Source organism: Canis lupus, chromosome 36, assembly GCF_048164855.1.
Source record: "Canis lupus baileyi chromosome 36, mCanLup2.hap1, whole genome shotgun sequence".
NCBI lineage: Eukaryota > Metazoa > Chordata > Mammalia > Carnivora > Canidae > Canis > Canis lupus.
In genome coordinates this window covers 16,306,806-16,329,221 of record NC_132873.1, presented here as the reverse complement: position 1 = coordinate 16,329,221, position 22,416 = coordinate 16,306,806, and the positions used below count along the sequence as shown (strand labels likewise).

The 22,416-nt window shown below is 38.2% G+C and overlaps 1 protein-coding gene and 1 long non-coding RNA gene across 5 annotated transcripts in view; one reads left to right on the top strand and one right to left on the bottom strand.

The window, feature by feature from the left end:
- The window catches only part of INO80D (INO80 complex subunit D), a 67,282-nt gene that overhangs the window by 13,334 nt on the left and 31,532 nt on the right, over positions 1–22,416 (bottom strand). For all 4 annotated transcript variants that reach the window (XM_072813277.1, XM_072813274.1, XM_072813275.1 and 1 more), the window contains 5 exons: positions 13,916–14,140; positions 8,235–8,344; positions 6,295–6,428; positions 1,526–1,743; positions 653–810 (listed from right to left, as the gene is read on the bottom strand). In XM_072813277.1, the coding sequence (XP_072669378.1) occupies positions 653–810; positions 1,526–1,743; positions 6,295–6,428; positions 8,235–8,344; positions 13,916–14,140 (845 nt within the window). The remainder of the gene's footprint in view (positions 1–652; positions 811–1,525; positions 1,744–6,294; positions 6,429–8,234; positions 8,345–13,915; positions 14,141–22,416) is intronic.
- Positions 13,803–14,957, top strand: LOC140625742 (uncharacterized). Its single transcript, XR_012025070.1, has 2 exons — positions 13,803–14,082; positions 14,705–14,957. It is a non-coding gene; the product is annotated as an uncharacterized lncRNA (long non-coding RNA).

Genomic DNA, 22,416 nt, shown 5'->3' with positions numbered 1-22,416 from the left:
ACAACACTCTGCAATCCGCTCCACTCCCCCATTATCTTTTAAAACGCTTTTGTGTGACCCGTTAATCCTGCTCCTCTCATTCTAGTTTTCATAAAACAGAAGCCCATGGGCTGCTGTTAATTTCATTTCCTATATAAAAAATCTATATATTTGGGAACTTGACTAATCTTCACAAAAATACTGTTTTTAATGGTGAAAGGAACATTCTAAGAGTACAAAAACAGGTTTCCCCTGAAAGCACCAGAGAACTGGTGGGATTAAGCAAACTTTGTTTTGGGAAAATACACTTCAACTGAAGTACAGGGTGAGGTATTAAGATTAGGAGAAATCCTAAAAGGCTTCAATAAACTCAAATTTAAATGTTTTTGTTGAAAAAAATCAAGTAAAATGACTCATTTTAAAGCAACAACGTTAAAACCTAACAATCGAATCATTAATCTCCTAAGCCTATAGTAATGGTGAACACAAAGTGCACATCCCTGCCTTGTGAAATGGGTAAAATAGCTTTAGCAGCGCTGCATTTGCCATTGACAGTGAAAGACAGTATGTATGAGGAGCACTTCAAACACATCTCGAAAACACGATTTCCTTTTTTAAAAAACTCATTTAAAAAAACACAAAAACTGGACTTGAATCAAAATGTTGACCATACCTTCAAAAAAATCAAAATCTTGTAAGTCATCAGGTAGCCGTGGCAGGACGTCTGAAAAGTCCTCCTGGTTCAATTCCAAGTCATGTGGAATGTCAGTGATCTCATTGGCAATGTCATCCGGCAACTCATCAGCACTCAGCTCTGGAGTGGACGGGCTCCTGGGGAAGAGGACACGGTTGGCCTCACCACTCCCCTTTTACCTTCACACCAGTGTCCCAGAAACAAGTTCATCAAACATGAAGATGTGAAATCCTAACTCAAATGTCTCCTTTTCCTACTTTCAGAGAAGGGAATGTGATAGCAAAAGGAAGATCTCACCATACACAGTCATGTAGTTCTCTGGCTTGTACCCATGTATTAAGGCAATCATTTTGAGATAATATGTTTACTTCATTAGTAGAATGAATTACCATTTTGTGTACTGTGTTTTAATACTTTTTAGTAAATTTCAAATCTAGTCAAAATAATAACTTAAAAAAATGAAATAAACAGAAAAAAGGGAAAATGCTTAGCTGAAACAGAAGCCTCATTCATTTGGCTAACCCCTGCCAAAATTGGTAATGCACCAGATTTCTGATGTAGTATTTCTGTTAAAACATACATGGGATTTCTGTTAAAACAGAACAATCTGAGAATGGACAATTAAATTCTTAATTTCAGCATCTGCTTTCTATGTTATAGCCAAAAGCTTTATTTCAGATCTCACTCAATCAAATATCTGGTAGAAATTAGAATGAAAACTACAAAGTCTAGGCTGATCTATCGAATGGCTTCTGTAGCCCAGCCACAAGGCTAGAGAAGAAAGTAAGGCTAAGTGCTCTGAGAGCTATCAGAACATAGAAAGGAAACATAAGCTTCGGTGCTGTTACTGACCGGATCTGGGCAGCCTCCACTGGCAGTGAGACGCTGGTGGGCATGCTGAGGTTTCCTTGGGGCACTGCAGGGGGAATGGGTTTTTGGGGTCGACGAGGTCCACGCCTTCTCTTTTTCTTATGTTTTTTGGTAAGTGCAGGAGGCTTGGTTTTTTTCCTGGGTTTCCTCTGCTGCTGGTGCTGAACTTTACGGGAGCTATCTCCTCTCAAGAAATTATCCTTTAGAATGAAGAAATAGGGATTTTTAAACTGAGATTGCTTGTGAAAAACCCAACAGCTACCTGAAAGAAAATATATCTCTTAACATTCTATGGAACGCTTAAAACATGCCTACAACTATGCCTAACAATAAGTAAATGAGAAAAAAAGAATTCATTTTTTAATTTAAATCAATTCAATATATACATACAGTTCATCCCCCACTTAAAGACAGCATGAAACTGTAATAGGCCAAGGGAGAGATGTGGGTGGGTAGAAAGGATGGGGAAAAAAAGACAGTGGGATAGGTATGTAGGGTAAAAATACAATGAATGAAATTGCAACCTAAAAAAACTTACTCTTCCACAGGAAAAACATGAATACAAGTATACTTAAATATACAATGAAAATAGGTCAATAATGACATAAGTACCTTCTATGGGTATATAGAAGGAAAATCAATTCTTTTTAGTTTTGTGTGATTAAAAGAAAAGTTGGATTTTAAGTCACTGGGGTGTTATTTCCGGAGAGTCACTTCAGCAGTCAACACAAGATAAAGGGCTAAGGGCGATGTGAGCGGGGAATGGAAAAGCAATGCCCCGTAGGCACAGAATTGTCAAGATCTGAGAGCTCCTTGGATGTGGTGAGGATGAAAGGAAGAGAGCACCTGAAGACGTCTCTGGGGTTTCTAGGTTGGATGACTGTTAGATGATACCATTTGCTGGAACAGAGCGCAGAGTGGAATAAGGATTCAGAAGAAAAGGTAAGAAGTTCAGTTTGGCTCACAAACAATTTGGGGTATGAAGATTTTCTAGGAGATAGGAAAAAACAGCATGAGGGATAAAGAATGGGATGGACACGTAGCCTCAGAAATCATGACAAAGTAAAAGTCCTTCAGATAATTTACACAGGCCAGGAAGATACGGTAGAGAGAGGAGAGAAGACAACCAGACTGCAGTTTTATAAAACGGTTTCAATTAAGTAAGCAGACGTCTGAGAAAGAACCAGCAAGGAAGAACAAGAAATTAACAATAAATATAACCAGTTTTCTTCAGCCGCAACCCTTCAATCTGAATATTGCATTTCACTAATTCCAAGATACATATTTTAGTATCTCTGCAATTGAGGTGGCTTTTACAACAATTGCTGTTGGGCCCAGGGATGGTCACTGTAGCTGGCACTGCCTACATATGTGCAAGGGTGAGAAAAGTTCTTGGTACTGTCACTGTTTGAGTCAAGATATGGACATTGTTGGTTTAACACGAAGAGGAAAGAAAAACTGTTGTGTGTGCAAAAAGTTGAGCAATAGGGTATAAAACTGCCATCAGTGAAGCAAATACTCATTATTGAAGACATGACCATGATTCCTTTGTGGGTTTTTTGTTTGTTTGTTTTTGAGAAAGGAACATAACCACAAAGTAGACAAAGCTGTGTTATAGTTGATGTACATAGACAATACTGCCTTTTCCATGTCAAGGAATTCAGCGGAAACGAAGGAAAGTAATTCAGCATTAGGGAAGATTAAAAAAAAATCTATGTCCAATTAAGTCTACAGAAGCTATTTTGATAAATATAAAACAAAAATTATAGGTGACAAGAAATGCACTGTGCTGTGTTTTTCTTATTTCCTGGTGGTATGTAAAAACAATTGTGGTTTTTACAATTGACATCACCTTTAATAAATTCAGTAGTAACCCAAAACTAAATACATAAAAAGAGTACGGACAACAGTATTTGAAAACTAATAATAATCAATAGCATTAACAGTTATTAATGCTAGCAAACAAATTCAAGACAAGAAAGAATAAGATTAAAGTATCAATTCAAGAAATCTAAAAGAAGTTTAATATGAGCCAAATACTTGAATCTAAACACAGACTCAAGTCATAAATGTATAAATTTGTAAAACAAACCAAAAAAAGAAAGGCTATTTCCCAGCCTCTGTAGCTCTCTGGCTTGATACTTGAGGTCTACTTTTATTATATCCACTATGTAATTCAACAAAGAGAGTCTGAGCAACCACCAGTACCATCCCAGGCTCTCCCTCTAGGACCAGTACAGATGTTAGGTGAGGGAAACTTTGGCCCAAGATACACGTGTCCTACTTTAAAGACACTCTCATATCACCTAATTCTAGTGCTAGGTGTCTGTCTTATTCTCCTTAACTTAAACCTCGTAGGCCAACGTTTTTGGTAATGGGCCAGGTACTCCACACAGAACTACCCTCGATTGAGGTCCCACCATGCTCTTGGTAGTCCACCACAAAGCTCCTCTGGAAAACTGGAGCCCCTGCACCCTAGGGCCTTTCCTAATGCCAACTGTCCATTGCCTACGCTATTTGTAAACACCATTCCCTGCCAACTTGCTGTCTCATTCTACTTACGTGCCAGGACACTGCCTTTACTAACTTACCATCCATTGTATGGGCTCATACTCATCAAATACCATGTTCTGTGTGACAGCCTGGACTTCCTGAAGCTTGAGCTTCTTCTACCAATGGCTACTCTGTCCAGTGGAATCTAATTCCAAATTTCAACCTTTCCCAGCCATGCTTCTGTTATTCAGCAATTACTTAATTGAGCATCTGTTCTAAGCACTGAGGATATAGCAATGAACAAAAAATGTTCCTGCTTTTGTAAAATTTACATTTTAGTAGAGGGATACTAGCAATAAACTATTAGTTAATAGTATGATATTAGGCTGATACCAATGTTAGGAAGAAAAGCAAGGTAGAGTATGAGGATAAAAAATGACAGGGTAGGGGCAGCCCGGGTGGCTCAGAGGTTTAGCACTGCCTTCAGCCCAGGGTATGATCCTGGAGTCCTGGGATCGAGTCCCACATAGGGATCCCTGCATGGAGCCTGCTTCTCCCCCTGCCTCTCTCTCTTTCTCTCATGAATAAATAAAATCTTAAAAAAAAATGACAGGGTAGAGGGGAGGTGGAAGACTTCTTTGATGAAGTGACAACTGATTGGAAACCTGAATGAGGGAGGGAAGGAGGTAGAAATGGAGGAAAAGAACATCCTAGGAAAAGAGCAAAACAAGTGGAAAGCCCATGAGTTGGGGGTGTTGAAGCAGAAGCAAGAAGGCTGATGCTGCTAGAACTCCAGAAATAAGGGGAAGGTACAAGGTGAAGCAGGAGAGATTGCAAAGACCAGATGGGGAAGTCTCAAAGGCCATGGTAAGAATCGTGGATTTGATTCTGGATCTGATGGAAAGCCACTGGAAGGCTCTGACCAGGAAACTAAAATGACCACATGAATATTATCAAAGGCTTGCTCTAATGGGCACATACTATAGATTCCAATTATAAGACATTCTAGAAAATGTAAAATCACAGGGACAGGAAGACAGTGGAGATGGAGGAAGAAGTAGACTGCAGAAGGGGAGCACAAGAGAATTTAGGGTGTTAGTGACATATCTCATTATGTAGTGGTTACAGGACTGTGTGCATTGTCAAACTCAAAACCATAGACCAAAAACAGTGATTTTTATTGCATATAAACTCAAAGGTTAAGTGGAACACACACAGCCTACTCTGGCTGGTATGTGAATATGTCCAGGTGGGGTGCATGGCAAGAAGAAGGGAGACCAATTAGGAGACTATTATAGTAATCCAGGCAAAGGTGATGACCAAGGCTAGAATGTACCAGCCAAGCTGGCACAATGTGTTTGGATTCAAGACAGTTTGAAAGTAAAATCAAGAGATCTGTCCAGTTCTTTTCACCCAGTGTGAGTCTCTCACTGTGGGACTGATAGGCTACAGATGTTTGCTATACTCAGCTGTAATTTTTAACTTAAACAGTCCTTGTTATACATTTAACTGGTTGCAACACCAGGATCACAGCTTATACTATTAAGTCCTGGTCCAATGGCCATTCAGTTACCCTGATGCACCCCTGAAACTGCAAAATGCTTACAGAGGGAAAAAATGGTCTTATTCAGCTTTTTAATACATAAGGTATATGTATAAGGTACACACTACCTTGCAAATAACAGGACTCAGCAAGTATCAGGGTAAAAACAGTAAAAAAGCACTTCTTTTAAGTAATGATAGAATTCAGATAGTCTACTAGTTCAGACATACCTCTCCTTCAAATTATTCTGAAGGGCTTATGATACATTAACAAAAGCAATAATTAAGTTCAATAGAAGTATAGAAAGGATTGGTTTTTGGCTGAAACTTCATCAAATATCTAAGACATTCACAAAATTGCATATAAAAAAAGCAAAAAATCTAAAGAAATGGGGCAAAGAAAGCTTGAAAAACCTGTTAAGTAGTAAGAAAATGTACCTTAATGAGAAGGGAAGTAAAGAATAGGGATAGACAATAAAATAATCATATGTGAGTAACTACTAAATACCTCCTAGAACTTTTTTTTTTTTAAAATGAGGCTATGAAATTAATCCAGTGGCTCATGATCAGCATATATATTAATATTTTATATACATATTTATATATTAATATATACATTTACACACAGTTTGTACTAAGTTAAAAAATATTTTCTACTGTGGATTGCTATCAGAAGTTTGAAAGCCTCAGCTGCAGAAAATAAAATCTGAACTCACCATTTTTTTGGCATGTTCTTCACACAGAGGGGTCTGGTGTGTAATGTCAAACACGGGCACAGAGCACTGCTGTCCGTCTGCAAACTTGGCCGTGCAACTTGAGAAAAGCTGCTGAGAGCGGTTCAAGAGGATATCTGTGGTTTTCAAAGTTAGGAATATAATGCACTGAAACTCAAATTATTTATTAAGTTTTAAATTTTTATATAAAATCTGCTCCTGGAATACCTGGGTGGCAGAGTCAGTTTAGCACCCGACTCTGGTTTTGACTCAGGTTGTGATTTCAGGGTCGTGGGTTTGAGCCCATTTGGGGCTCCATGCTCAGTGGGGAGTCTACTTGAGATTCTCTCACCTTCTCCCTCTCTCCTGCAGCATGCACAAACACGCTCTCTCAAAATAAAGAAATTAACCTTTAAGGAAAAAAAATCTGCTTCTTCCCTTACTTCTATTTGTAAGTAATAAATTTTCTTATCCTTTAAAGCTGAAGGACCAACCCCCACTACTGATATGGGAAATGATCATTGTTGAATTTATCAGAAGATATTACTAACGGAGACTATTTTGCTAAGGGCTCCGAATAGGAGTCTCCTTTATGGACATTCTGATTTTTGTTATTTGGAAAACAGAGGGTTGTTTAAATACACTATCTCCTAAAAATTCCACTACAATGGTTAGAAAAAAAATCACTCTCTTTTAAGGAAAACTTTCACATATAATTCTCATCAAGAAGAATAAAAATTTTAAGATATAATTAAAAAAAGCTCATCTATCCAAATTTGATTTTCCATTTCCCATTTCCAACACAAAATTCAAATTTATAACTTATGAAAAATTACTTTTATATCAAAACTTTACCATTAAAACTGGAACATCATGGGATCCCTGGGTGGCGCAGCGGTTTGGCGCCTGCCTTTGGCCCAGGGCGCGATCCTGGAGACCTGGGATCGAATCCCACATCGGGCTTCCGGTGCATGGAGCCTGCTTCTCCCTCTGCCTATGTCTCTGCCTCTCTCTCTTTCTCTCTCTGTGACTATCATAAATAAATTAAAAAAAAAATTAAAAAAAAAAAAAAACAAAAACAAAAAACTGGAACATCACCTTTACTTTGTCAACATTTCTAAGCATCCAAACTTTTAGCCCCTAGCACAAGACATACTTTACACCTATCAAGAAGGTACCTTACTGTTTTACCTTTATGCTTTTATAGTTAAGGCTATTTATAAAACCTTTGCTGTGCAGAAAGGGCTGCTAAAAAAGTTGTGAAAATTTAATGCCAAAGAACAGAAAGGAGGGCAAAAAAGTCAAAGATAATAAAGAAGAACAAGTAATTGCTACTGTATAAATTTTTTAAATGCTACCGAATTTTAAATGTTTAATAAAAGTGAGAGTAATAAGATTTCATAACCAGCCTGAAGCCCTTTACCACACAGGTTTTCCTCAAGTATATTCTGTCTTAATGTATCTTCTTTCCTAGTCAGTGATGTTTATCTTTCTTTCATTTCAAATCAGCACTGTGCTCCATAAAAAGAAATTATTCCCAGACCAAAAGGCACATTGTGCGTAACTTTCTTGGAAGACTAAAATCAGTTTTTGAATAATAGGACATGATTTCTCCATCAATGAGTGTTATAGTTGCTTCTCACAAACTACTTAGAACCACTGCAAGAACCAGAATTCTTTTAATTTAAGTGATGGCCACGAAAGAAATCTGCTACTTGGTATCGGTTTCGCAGATTCTAATGTAATTCTTGAATAAAGAGTCACAATGACAGAAGCAGAGAAAAAATTATTAGGAAGACATCATGACAAAGAGAAGTTGTATAAAAATTTTAAACATAAAATAGTTCTGATTATAGAAGTCATTCCCTTGGCTTAAGAATGAAATACTAGCACCCAATAAGTGAATACTTTTCAATGCACATTCAATTCAGTTAAGAGGATACGCTGGAAACAATGTCTGGTGAATGGAAGGGCTTTGTTAGGGCACCGTTCACCCTTCATGGTTCCACTGCATGCTGCTGGCTCTACCTCCCTCGACTTGGTCCGGCTTATGCTAAGAAAGCAAAGAGACAAAATTAACTTTGAAAAATGCTTTAAGAATCCAGGGCAACTTTTCAGCACTATGTTAGCAGATCGTAACACCAACATTTTACCTATGTTCATCAACTAAAGGTAAATAGAGGAGTTATAATGACCAGTTCCAGTATCTCCCCAATCTATTGACAAAACAATTATTGTATTATTATTGATTTCAACTATCCCTGTTTTTTTCCTATTTTAAGTATTATTTCTGGTTCCTTTTACTAAGAGGCAGTGAGTAAACAAAAAAGTGATAAACACGAGCCTAGATCAGTCAGGCCTAATTCTGAATCTCAGCTCTACCTCCTCCAGCTGCGTGATCCTGGGCAAGTTACTTAGCCTTGCTTAAGCATCAACTTTCTCACCTATCAAGTGAAGATAAGAATACTTTTGACTGATAGGTAAGCACCAAAAGATACAACACATCTAAAATACTTACCACATATAGTAGATAGTATAATACCTAGTAAATGATCAATGGTTGTTAGTTGCTGGTATCATTATCCTCATGAGATTTTGGTCATGTCAAGCTGCAAAAAACTTGATCTAATATAGTAGGAAGGGGATAATGACCTGCAGAAGTAACTGATTTGCTCTCCAAAATGAACTCACTTTGGATATATTTTTAAAACTTTTTATAATATGTGCAACTCCATCTTTCATTAAATGTTATTTCCACTCTGTATATTCAACATTTAAATATTTGATGCATTCACATGGTTCCAGAAACACCAAAGAATAAAAAGTTAGGCAGCAAAGAGTCTCCTTTCTACCCTTGTCCCAATTTGCCAGTTCCCAGTCCTTCTATATTAAGTATTCATTTCATTAGTTTATTTGATCTTTCCATAGTTTTATACAAACATTAAAAAATAAAAATAAACATAATGAAGTTCTTAGAAGCATAAAACTATCCTGTTTATTTGACTCTCTTATGCATCACAAACTGGTAGGACTTTACACATGTCTGAGGTAGAAAAAGCATCTACATAATATACTAAAATCACGCATGAGGCATCAAAATTATCTTTTGAATTGTTTCTGTACCTAAGAATTTCAGTGGAATGATTTATACTGATTAGAAGGTCATATAGAACCCAAATTACATATGAATTTACAGAAATTCTAAACAAAATTTCTACTATAACTTTCATATACACAATCAATGCAAACAGAGAACCAGGAGCTGCCATCAAAGTTGCTTTAACTAAGAGATCTGGGGAAAAAAAAGTAAGTTCTGCAAGATACATCAGAATCACAAGAGCTGGGAAGTGAGCCATTAATTAAGTTAGGTCTGTAAAAAGGATACACAATTTCAAATGAAGCTGTACTATGGCTGCAGTTTATCCCATTCTCTTGGTCTAGATTAAATAGAAGGCAGTTCTCTATATTGAATGGATTATTTTTGTGGGACACTTCAGTAATCTGTTCAGCCATCTACCAAGCCTAGCGTATAACACATTCCCTCATTTTTATCTAACCTAGACTTCAGAGGGAACTACTGGTTTCATTTTGTAAAACTGATGATATGTTCCAACTCATCAATCTTTCTCTTAAACAGTAAAATAAACTAAGTCAGAATTTCAATACCCCCCTGGATAATTGAGGTAAAAATGCCTGATGTTAGACAGATTTTATTATCCAGATAATCCCAACAAAACAAAGGGAGAATTTACCAAAACATTTTGATGTTTTTTAATGTGAAAACACCTACTAGAAGGTTCCCTTTTGTATGATTAGATCCTCTCCCTTCACAATAGTTTCTACACAAACAACACTAGCCTCTGCAGGATTGTTGGCTACAAGATACTCAGATTTGAGTTTATATACTTAACCTATTTCAGTGGCTTATTCCACATATTCACCAATATATATGACAAAGCTATTAGATGAGAAACAATAATGTTACTCAGTTTATATTCAAACTGTATATTAAAGAATATCTATTAAAAAGCAGTCATTAGGGATCCCTGGGTGGCGCAGCAGTTTGGCGCCTGCCTTTGGCCCAGGGCGTGATCCTGGAGACCCGGGATCGAATCCCACATCGGGCTCCCGATGCATGGAGCCTGCTTCTCCCTATGCCTGTGTCTCTGCCTCTCTCTCTCTCTGTAACTATCATAAATAAATAAAAATTAAAAAAAAAAATTAAAAAAAAAAAAGCAGTCATTAAAGTTTTAACTTCTAAAACATCTAAAAGCAACTTTTTAAATGTCTTTTGAGGGGTGCCTGGGTGGCTAAGTGTTGAGCATCTGACTTTGACTTGGCGTGATCCCGGGGTCCCGGGATCGAGTCCCACATCGGGCTTCCTGCAGGGAGCCTGCTTCTCCCTCTGCCTATGTCTCTGCCTCTTTCTCTCATGAATAAAAAAAAACCAAAAAGTCTTTTGTGAAATTAGTCTTTGAAAGCAAAAATATCAAATAGCTGACAGCTGATTTTTTGAGCCTAAAATATAAAGTACTACACTACCAATCACCAACAAATGATTATGGCTCACTGTTAAACGATTATCAGGGAGGCACTGGGGAATAAACCTTTTATTAAACATGAGTGACATAACCAAATGACATCAAATAAATTTGAGAACTGAATATTAGAGTTCACCTTGGTATCTGTTTAGTAATTTAGTTATCATGAAATTTTTTTTTCTTCCCAAATCACTGATGATGGTTTGTGTAAATGTTTTGAAAAAAAGCAGGAGTGTGTGGTGGGGGATTGATTCTGCCGGTTAAAAATCATAGATAAATACAGTTTTCTACACAAATACCAAATTGTCTCAAACTCAAAAGAGTACAGTCCCTTACTTACACCTTTGACAAGGTCATAATAATATACTAGATTCAATGTACACAATGCTCTACATACAGATTGCTTCAAGCTGGACAAAACGAAGTCTCTACTGAAATTGTACACTTGAAAGCCTTAACTAACATAAATGTTAGGTATCATTATTTTAAAACCTATGTCAAACCAGTGAATTCTTTCAAATAGAGAACAAGTGTCTCTTCACTTATTTAATTCTATCCATTTATTCATCAATGCTAGAGATTAAAAATAAAGTACATTGCTCCTGCCCTCACAAAAATGACTGTCTAGCTTGGGGCGCCTGAGTGGCTCTGTTGGTTGAGCATCTGTCTTCAGCTTGGATCATGATCTCAGGATCCTGGGATCCAGCCTGGCGTGGGGCTCCCTGCTCAGCGGGGAGTCTTTCTCTCTCTGCTGGCCGCCCCCCATTCCCCACTGCTTGTATTCTCTCTCTCAAATAAATAAAATCTTAAAAAAAAAAAAATGACTGTCTAGCCTGACAGAAATATTAGTATACAATTCTACAATGAAGCAGGGTACAGAGCACAACAGGCACATATAAGAGGGTATCCTAACATAGGGGAACCTGGGAATGTTTCTCTGAGAAAATAAGTCTCTCAGTAAATAAGCTAATACTTAAAAGATGTTCTAGAATAGACACTACCTTCTCCCCTACACAGGAGTGGGGGCTCCTAGAGTGAGGGAATATACTGCAGGCAGCAATCATTATGTAGGCATATTAGACCACATACAAAGTTTCAAACAAGTCTGAATATGCCAAGCAACAGAAAATTCTTAAGGGCATAGTAGTTTTTAATATATGCATTTGAAAAACAGGTTATTCTTTTTATGACAAATATAATGAACACCAAAATACAGAAAAGCAAAATGAAATTTCAAAAATATCTGCTAAAAAATATGATCAGTAGCTATAAAACAAAGGTTATCTTTTTTTAGTTTTGTTTTAAACCCTTTTCCTCTGATTCGTGATCACTATACAAAAATTAGAACAAACAGACTACTTATTTTTTTTAACTTTATCAATAATCCCACCCTCTAGAGATAGCCACTGCTAATATTTTGGTATAAAAGCTCCTAAAAATGTGTGTGTGTGTATGTGTGTGTATACCTGAAGGCTGTTATGTGAAAAAAAAAAAGTGTGAAACAATAAACTCCATAAAGAACTATGCCTTCTAAATTGTAAAATTATTTCTTTAATTAAATATGAAGATACTTTGGAATATTTCAATCCAATTAAGCTAGTATTTTTAAAAGGTACATAACCTAAATAAGTAATTATTTAGTCTTCACCACCTAATTTCCAAAATGGTAATAACACCATAATTTCTTCACTGAAAAATCAGATAACTCTACATATCCAATATATGGAATTTTAGTCAAGAAAATAGTACACACACATTAAAAATCATGTTTTCATAATAATTTCTAAGAATATAGGGGGATAGCTATAATATATTTTTAAGGGAAAAAACTGGACACAGCTGTTATACAGACCCAGTTTTACTTAAATACATACATAAAACAGAAACAGTCCAAGGAGTGACGTCATATTATAAAGCCATTAAAAGCCATGTTTTAAAGAATTATTATTATGAGAAAAATGTCATATTCCAATATTAAATGGAAAAAAGGAGAAAATATATTATGCACATGGCTTGACCTCAATTTTGCGCTTTAATACATAATCATGGCTCACTGAGGATTCCTTACACACGCATACACACACATGAAGAAAAAAAGACTAGAAGGAAACAATCAAAATGCTCATAGTACTCATTCTTGGTTTTGTGCAGTGATATCGTGGAAATGTCTCCCTTCTTTATGTTCTATTTTTTCAAATTTATAACAAGCAAATACCTGGACTACAAACAGAAAAGATTTCCCCCCCAAAAAGAAATGCAATGTAGTATTCTGAAGACAGGAAATACGCTAGAAAGAAAACTTTAAAATAATTTAAGAAATCTAAAGTACTACTTCTGTAGTAAAACAAAACAAAACAAAACAAAAACCCCAACAACTATAAATATTACTTCTAATACATGAAATTTTTAAGCATTGTTATCTTTTTAAAGACAGGTAACATTCCCAAATATGTTACTGAATAAATTCTAGTCAAACTCTGGCAAAGTAACAGCCAGGCTTTTACTGACAGCTTGTGGCTCTGTTCTTCTGCCGTGTGTAGAACTTTATCTGAGCCACAAACCCAAAATGCCAACACCTGATTATTTCAGGCTTAAACGCCCACTGCCCACTGTGTCTCAACGATGCCCTCGAAACACAGAATACGCGGGCGCCTGGGTGGCTCCGCGACTCACTGCTTGAGTGTCTGCCTCTGGCCCAGGGTTTGACCCCAGGGTCTCGGGATTGAGTCCCGCGTCGGGCTCCCTGCGTGGAGCCTGCTTCTCCTACTGTCTGTCTGTGCCTCCCTCTCTCTGTCTCATGAATAATTTTTTTTAAAGATTTTATTTATTCATGAGAGACACACAGAGACACACACAGAGAGAGGCAGAGACACAGGCAGAGGGAGAAGCAGGCTCCATGCAGGGAGCCCGACGCGAAACTCGATCCCGGGTCTCCAGGATCACGCCCTGGGCTGAAGGCGGCGCTAAACCGCGGAGCCACCTGGGCTGCCCAATAAACTTTTTTTAAAATCTTAAACAAAACAAAACAAAACAAACCCACAAATACAGAGCTGAGGTGAGGTGCCGAGAGGCGGGGCGCTCACCTGGTGCGGCGGCACGCCGCTCTGCGCAGGTCCTGCATCAGCTGCCCAGTGCTCTCGGGCTCCCGGCTGGCCGCCTGCAGCAGGGCTTTCCTAAACGTGTGCCGGCATTTCTTTTGACGCGATTCTGCCCGTTCCAGGCGGCAGAGGTGCTTATATTTCTGCTGAAAGTAAGTGCAAAGTTGGGTCACCCTGGAGCTCCTACTCTCCGTATCATCGTCATCTGACCTGGAAAGCGCAGGGAGAGAAGTGAGAAACCGATTAAAAGTTAGGCTCAGTGTGTGTGTGGGGGGGGGGGCGGGGTTAGGAAGCTGATCGGGTGCAAAGGGGTTAAATCTGTGGCAGGTGACCACCAATGTCACCAAGGAGGGGCTTTCCAGAGCTGAAGGCAAGTACAGTATGTCAACAATAAATAAGGCAGCAGAGACCACCCAACGCCTTCAGATGCTTCCCTTGCTCCGCATGTTACAGTTAAAATACTTCATACATCAGGCTCTTCTGAATTTTAAGAGACTAGGGGGTTCTCAGGAAGAAAATCATTCCTTTACCTTTGCTGACTACAAAGTCTGAGTAAATGACAGGGCGGGGATGAGGAAACACTCAGCATCATTTCATTAAAGAGAGGTCGTACCAGAAATAGAGCACTGAATTCCACCAGTGTCTTATCAAAGAGCTGCCCTTTCAGATGTACTGGCTTTAACTACCCTTTTCTTGCCAAGCACTTACAGAATGTGGGTTGTAATCATTCTAGAGTATTTATTATTATTACTATTGTTTTTATTTTTAACACAGGAGATACCTTAAACAACACCGCATACGCCAGGGATTACACAGAGGTGGCTGTGCATCATGCTACTGTGACCGACTGGCGGACCGCACTAGAGTGCTACCTTGAAAAGATGCTGAGACCACGTCTAGACTCCACGAGAGAGTCAATGGTTAGTCACCATGTCTGCCCCCAGTGAGATTACAAAGGTCACTTTTTTATGGAATAAATGTAATATCACTTTTTACTGTTAAGGATAATATACACTAGACTTGAAAACTGGTGTTATTTTACCTTCTTTAAATGGCACACACGTGATACTACCAACCATACACTACCAATCTTCTGTAAATCATTGCTTGGTTTCTCTCAACTTTATTAAGTGGTTTCATTCTCTTTTCCTTCAGAATAGCCCATATAGGTTACTTCGCAAACTTCTGGTCTAAAAAATAAGTCCTAAGAAGTATTTCTCTTCAGTAGATTGACTACTACAAATATACCAACTGAAGGCTCTTACTTCAATCTTTTCATTTATTTAGCATTCAACATTTGCTGTATATCTACTATGTTGAGTACTATAAAGGAGAAAAAAATTTAAGCGGCTTACAATGCAGTTTAGACAAGATAAACACATTGCCAAAGTTAAACAATTCAAAAGATTGAATCAGTAACTAAAACCGTGGAGCAGGCTGCCTGAGGATTCAAGTATCTGACCTTCCATTAGAAAAATCCAGGAGCTTTTCACACTTTGAGATCTACTGAACCAGAATTTCCATGGAATGGGACCCAGGAATCTTTATTTTGAATTGTTCCCCGAAGTCCCATAGCAGGTTTTCATTTGGGAATTCTAGTAGAGCCAGGAGGTACTATAAATAACCTTTGATGTGAGGCAGAGAACAATAAGTGACAGAGAGAGGTACAGATATGGCTAAAGTGCTACTGAAGTTCACTAGCAAGACTGCAGGATGAGGGGCTTTGTAGAGGAGATGCCAACAGAACTGAACTGTCGGGACCCCTGGGTGGCTCAGTGGTTGAGTGTGTCTGCCTTTGGCCCAGGGCATGACCCCGGGTCCTGGGATCGAGTCCTGTATCAGGCTCCCCAGAGGGAGCCTGCTTGCCTGCTTCTCCCTCTGCCTATGTCTCTGCCTCTCTCTCTTTGTGTCTCTCATGAATAAATAAAATCTTAAAAAAAGAGAAAAGAACTGAATCATCAAGAGGGTGTAGAATTTGAAGAGAAGAAAAAGGATATCTTACAAGGATAAAGGAATACAAGGCTGGCTTCAGAGACGAACAGGTAACACAAGTACTAAGTAGCTTGCTTTGGCTAAGATGTGGCTGGCACACATAAGTGAATGACGGCGAGTAAGGAGAACTTTCTAAACCTAAACACCAGATGAAAGAGTTTAATCTTTATTCTACCGGTGGTAGAGAACTTCACAGTTTGAAAACAATAGATAACACTAATAGAGCCATGCGTGAGAAAGATTACGCCGTCATCAGGTAGAAATGAGGAAGAGGAAAAGAAAAAAAAAAAAAGAAATGAGTGGAAGATCATGGAACAGGAGCAAGAGCAGATCTGGGGCAGGAAATAAATTCCATCTCAGACATAAAGGATTTAAAGTACAGCTGAGGCCTCGAAGGCAGAGTGGGAAAAACCGTTGGAAATGATAAACAGGAGCACAGTGCAGGAAGGACTACAGATTTCACAGCCAACACCGAGCAACTGAAGGGCAAGGGAGTGACTAAGGAAAAGGCCCCAGAGATAATAGAAAGAACAAGACCTATGAGGGCCATTATCATAAAAGAATGAACTCAATTTGGTGACTGCATATGAAGGATAAGAAAGTCAATAATGACTCAATGACTTTGAACTTGCATAACTAGGGGAATGGAAGGGTTATTAATAGAAAGAGAGGAGAAACAGCTAGTCTTAAAGGGAAAGTAAAGTTCAGGTAAGAGTCACTTGCCAAAGCAATTGTTTGAAAACACTCTGTAATGGTGGGGAGGACAGAACAGGTCAGCAGTTCTCAAGTTGACAACAAATGGACAGATGCACCTGGATGTTGCGGCATGTTCCATCATTATCATACAAGTTTCCAAAGTGTATTCTGAAGCTCTGAGCTGATCTAGTTTGCAGACCTGCACAGGTCTATGGGACCTGTGGTCCCTAACTAGACAATCTCAACATGCCTCCCACTTCTAACATGCTGTAACATCTATATTTCACACCTGGTTGTGGATGAAGAGTAGCAGACGGGGCAGAGAAAAGCCAGTGGCCATCATTTACCAGCAGTGACAGGCCTGCCACCTACTGTATTCTCACTATGCTGCTTTCCTCACCTGTGAAATCATAAGAGCTGGTTCGCCTATCTCCCAAGGTTGTGAAGAGAACAAAAAGAAATGACCTATCTGAAATGACAATATAAGTACAGGTAGTATTATTAGATACCAAAATCTATATCCATTAACTAAAATTAAATCACTTCTGAAATACACAAAACTCCTGGCCTAAACGGTTCTATCATGAGCTCTATCAAGAATAGTCAAAGAAAAAATGATTCCAATCATACACAAAATATTCCAGATGTCAGAAAAGAAAGGAAGATTCTTTAAAAAAAAAAAAAAAAAAAAAGATTGCAAAAAAAAACAAAAACAAAAACAAACAAACAAAAAAACAAACCCCACTTATTAATAAGGACAATATGACAAAAGGAAAATCTTTTTTTCTTTTAATATTTTATTTATTGAAAGAGAGTACAATAGTGGGGACAGTTAGGAGAGAGGGAGAAGCAGACCCTCCAATGAACAGGGAAGTCCGATGTGGGGCTCGATCCAGGATCATGACCTGAGACAAAGACAGATGATTAACTGGCTGAGCCACCCAGCTGCCCTGTAGGAAAATCTTATTAATGATCTTAGAGTCAGGGCAGCCCAGGTGGCTCAGCAGTTTAGCGCCGCCTTCAGCCCAGGGCGTGATCCTGGAGACCGGGGATCGAGTCCCACGTCGGGCTCTGCATGGAGCCTGCTTCTCCCTCTGCTTCTCTCATTCTCTCTCTCTCTCTCTTTGTGTCTCTCATGAATAAATAAATAAATAAAAAATTTATGATCTTAGAGTCAAAAAGCATTAGTAAGTTGAATCTAACAGAATATATATAAAAAAAAGAAATAGCCAATCTGGGTTAACTAATGTAGAACACAACTATTTTTCAATCCAATCTTACTAGACCTCTCTTCTGCAAAAAACCTATTCTACTTTTCCTTTTATCTTCAGAACTTCAACATCACTGAAATACTGAAGACACAAGTTTGTTCTCTAGATGATACCTAACAATTATATTTCAGACACAAGATATTGATTTGGGGTGCTCACCCACATCCAACTAACTAAGGAATGCTGGAATTAGGACAGAGTACTAGAAAGGAGAGAGGTGCACAGAGAAGCACTCTGAGGACAATGTACAGAATGTTCCTCTCTCAGTTCTTCACTTGAGTACTGATCAGTGCAAGAGTGTATACGAATATCTGAGGCCAGGAAAGAGCTATCTGAAAAGAGGAGGCTGCACCAGTCCCAGTGGCTCACACAGGGCAGACTTAGTTTGAGATCCTACCATCTAGAGGGGGAAAACCCCACAAAAGTGCAGGGCACAGGGTAGACCACCCAGGAGGAGACTGCCTCAGTAGTGGGGGGTATAATCGGCCCTCAATTAAAGGCTGCTGTGGCCCCATATCACAAAATTTAAAAAGCAAGCCTTGAAAACTATTTCTAAGTAAGTTAACTATGTCCCTAAACAATGCTCTTAAAGGAAGACAAAAATGCCAGAATCAAATAAGTAAAATTAACGATGCCTGGCATTTAGTTAGAAATTATCAGACATTCAAAGAAACAGGGAACTAGAACCCACGAGGAGAAAAATTAATCAACAAAAACAGATCCAGAAATGATATAGATGACAGAATTAGTAAACCAAGAATCAAAGAACAGTTATTAGGGGCACCTGGGTGGCTCAGTGGTTGAGCATCTGCCTTTGGCTCAGGTTGTGATCCCGGTCTCGGGATCGAATGCTGCATCGGGCTCCCCGCAGAGTACCTGCTTCTTCCTCTGCCTATGTCTCTGCCTCTCTCTCTGTGTCTCTCATGGATGAATAAAATCTTTGAAAAAAACCCAAAAAACAGTTATTCTAACCATATCTCACACGTTTGAGAATGTAGAATCATCAAGACCAGGTCAAGGAGAGACATGGACAATATTAAAAAGACCCAAAACAGACTTCTAGGGATGAAAAATACAATGTCTAATATGAAAAATATATTGAATGGGATTGATGGCTGGTTAGGGACCATAAAACATCAAGGAGCCTGAAGACAGTAATAGAAATTTTCCAAAATGAAACACAGAAAGGAAAAAACACACTGGGAAAAAAGTAAATATCAATAAGCTGTGTGATCATTTCAAGCAGCCTAAAATATGTATAACTAAGTCTCTGAAATTGAAAGGGGAAGAAAAATAATTGAAGACTAGGGCAAAATTTTTCTAAATTTCATGAAAATTATAAACCTACAGATCCAAAAAGTCAATGAACAAGAAACATTGTCAAGGACAAGAAACATAAAGAAAATGAACTATACAAATGGTTTAAAACTATTAATATAAAGAGAAAAATCTTAGGAAAAAAAAGATACATAACATTCCTTGGACCAAAGATGTGAAGGATAGCTAACTTCTCATCAGAAATAATGCAGGACATGTAAGCAGCACCCTTAAATACTGAAATAAAAACTGTCAACCTAGGATTTTATGCCAGCAAAAAATATATTTTAAAAATGAAGGCATACATCTTTCAAACATGGATGGACCTAGAAGGCATAAGGGAAATAAGTCAGAGAAGACAAATACCATATGATCACTAACATGTGGAATCTAAAAAAACAAATCAAAGCAGAAACATACCTATAAATAGAGGACAAACTGGTGCTTGCCAGAGGGCAGGGGATAGGGACATAGGCAAAATGGGGTGAAGGGGAGAGGGAGGTGCAGACTCCAAGTTATGCAGTAAATTATGGGAATAAAAAGTACAGCACAGGGGATACAGTCAATAGTATTAGGGTTGTATTCTGACAGATGGGAGCTACACTTGTGGTGAACAGAGCAAACGTACAGGCTTGTCAAATCACTCTGTTATATACCTGGAATTAATGTAACACTGTGTCAGTTGTACTTCAATTAAATAAAAAAGGCATAGGGATGCCTGGGTGGCTCAGTTAGTTAGGTGTCTGACTCTTGATTTTGGCTCCGGTCATAAACAGGGTTGTGAGATCAAGTCCCACGTCAGGCTCCAAACTGGGCTCCCTCTCCCTCTGCCCTCCCATTCCCCTCTAAAAAGGCATAGTCCATTATACCTCAGTGAAAATTTTAAAAATGAAGACAAAATCAAGACTTCTTCCAGACATAAAACTGAAAGAATTCATTACCAGAAGAGCAGCACTACAAGAAACATTCAAGTAAACCATTCACACAGAAAGAAAATGACATCAGATGGAAATAGGGAACTATTCAAAGAAAAAATCCCTAGAAATTGTAAATATTTCTCTTTTCAATCCCCTTAAAAGATAAGTAACTGCTTAAACACAACAGCATTATATTACGGGGGTTATAACAAATGTTGAGGGACATGTATAGCACCACGTGTCAGAAAACAAGGAAGACCTCAGGTTTACCTAATTTAAGCTATCACCTACCTGAGAAAGAGAAACAAATTCAAACAAAGGAGGAAAGAATAGAAGAACATAATAGAAAGAAATAACAAAGAACAGAAAGCAATGAAATGAAGCTAAAAGAAAACTCAATGAAACCAAAAGCTGGTTCTTTAAAAAGACCAATAAATATAGAAAATGCACAAATAAACATACATGTACATACCAAGGGTTACAATGCAAGATCAACAGGCTTTTCAATAGCGTTGGTTAAACAGAAGATCCACGCAGAAAAAAATGATCCTTAGCACTGCACCTCACATTATATACAAATTATAGAAGAATAAATTCTGCAAAGATTATTAGTAAAACAAAGTTTCTAGAATATAGTATTAGGGAAGAGCTTCATGACTGTGGGGTAAGCAATGATTTCTTAAAGGGCCACAAATACATTATCCATAAAGAAGACCAATAAATGGTACTCATTAAAATTAAGAACTAGGGGCGCTTGGATGACTCAGCTGTTTAAGCATCCAACTCTGGGTCTCTCAACTTAGTTCACGATTTCATGGGTCATGGGACAGAGTCCTACATTGGACTCCACGCTCAGCATGCAGTCTTAAAGATCCCTCTGTCCCTGCTTCCACTCACGCTCTGCCTGTCTCTCTCTAAAAATAAATCTTTAAAAAAAATTAAGAACCATTTTCTATCAAAGACACAATCAAGAATGTGAAAAGGTAAGCAGTTACTAGGAATAATTACAGTTAATAATGAATTTAAGATACCAACTTTTTTCTGTTATTGAGATATAAGAGCCTGAAAGATCTCCTTCAGCACATGCATCTACAGTTAAACTAACCAAAAATCTTTCCCAAAACAAGGCCAGGGGTACCTGGTTGGCTCAGTCAGTAGAACATTTGGCTCCTGATCTCTGGATTGTGAATTCAAGCCCCTTGCTGGGCATAAAGCTTACTTAAAAAAAAAAAAAAAAAAAAAAAAAAAAAAAAAAAAAAGCCAAACTTTCTCCCTAAGATTTCTTCAAGTATAATCCTGATTTAGCAAGAAAACTCACAAAAAGGAGGTTTGGGGGGTAAGCAGGTGGGTAGGTGGGTGGCAGAGAATGGTAATCAGACCACTACCAGTTCTTCTTCCAAAAATTCAATGAACTCAGAGGAATTTAAATGGTAAAACATTTTGAGAAATTTTAAATGCCAAAAACTTCTTGAAGATATTATGGACAGGCAAGGTAGGGCCAATTTTCTACAGCTTTCCATTTTCTACTGCACTAAGCACAAGGTAAAATAAATGACAAGTAGCTGCAACAAGAAACTGGAATAAGGTTATTCTATGGGTGGTTTCAATGCAGGACAAAGATTCCCATGAGAGGGGCACAGTGGTAGACACAGACAAGAAAAGGATGGGGAACTATGTCAATCAAGTTTCACTCCAGGGAACCAACATGAAGCGCTCCATGCCTCGCACAACACGAGTTCTACAAGAATATCCTGAATCTGGGAAGGAGGGAAGGAGGGAAGGAGGGAAGGAAGGAAGGAAGGAAGGAAGGAGACTAAAGTGACAGCTGGACAAGAAGGATAGCTATGTGAAAAGAAGACAAATATGAAGGAAAAGAAGAACGAGGAAACGAGTATCATGGTAAGGCAAAGAGCAAGCCAGTTAGCAGAAGCAACCAAGGAAGTAAAATGCCGCAGGGATGAAGAAAAATATGATGGTTGCAAGTCTAAAACAACAAAAGAAATATCCTGAAAAGTCTGCAAGAATAGAGGAGCAAATATATCCCATCCGGATGTTCGGGTCATCCTGAGAATTCCAACAGGAATCTGTACTACCATTTATCATTCATCTCCCGGGTACCAGCTATTGTGCTAAGCATTTACTCATGCTACCTCAATGACAGCAATTTGTAAAATTAACTCAAAATATCCCCTATCAGGTTAAGCTGGCATGAACATCCCCCTGAGGAAGCATGACTAGTGGTATCTATAATGGTGAAAGTGCAACTGTACTTTATCTGAAAAAAAAAAATGCT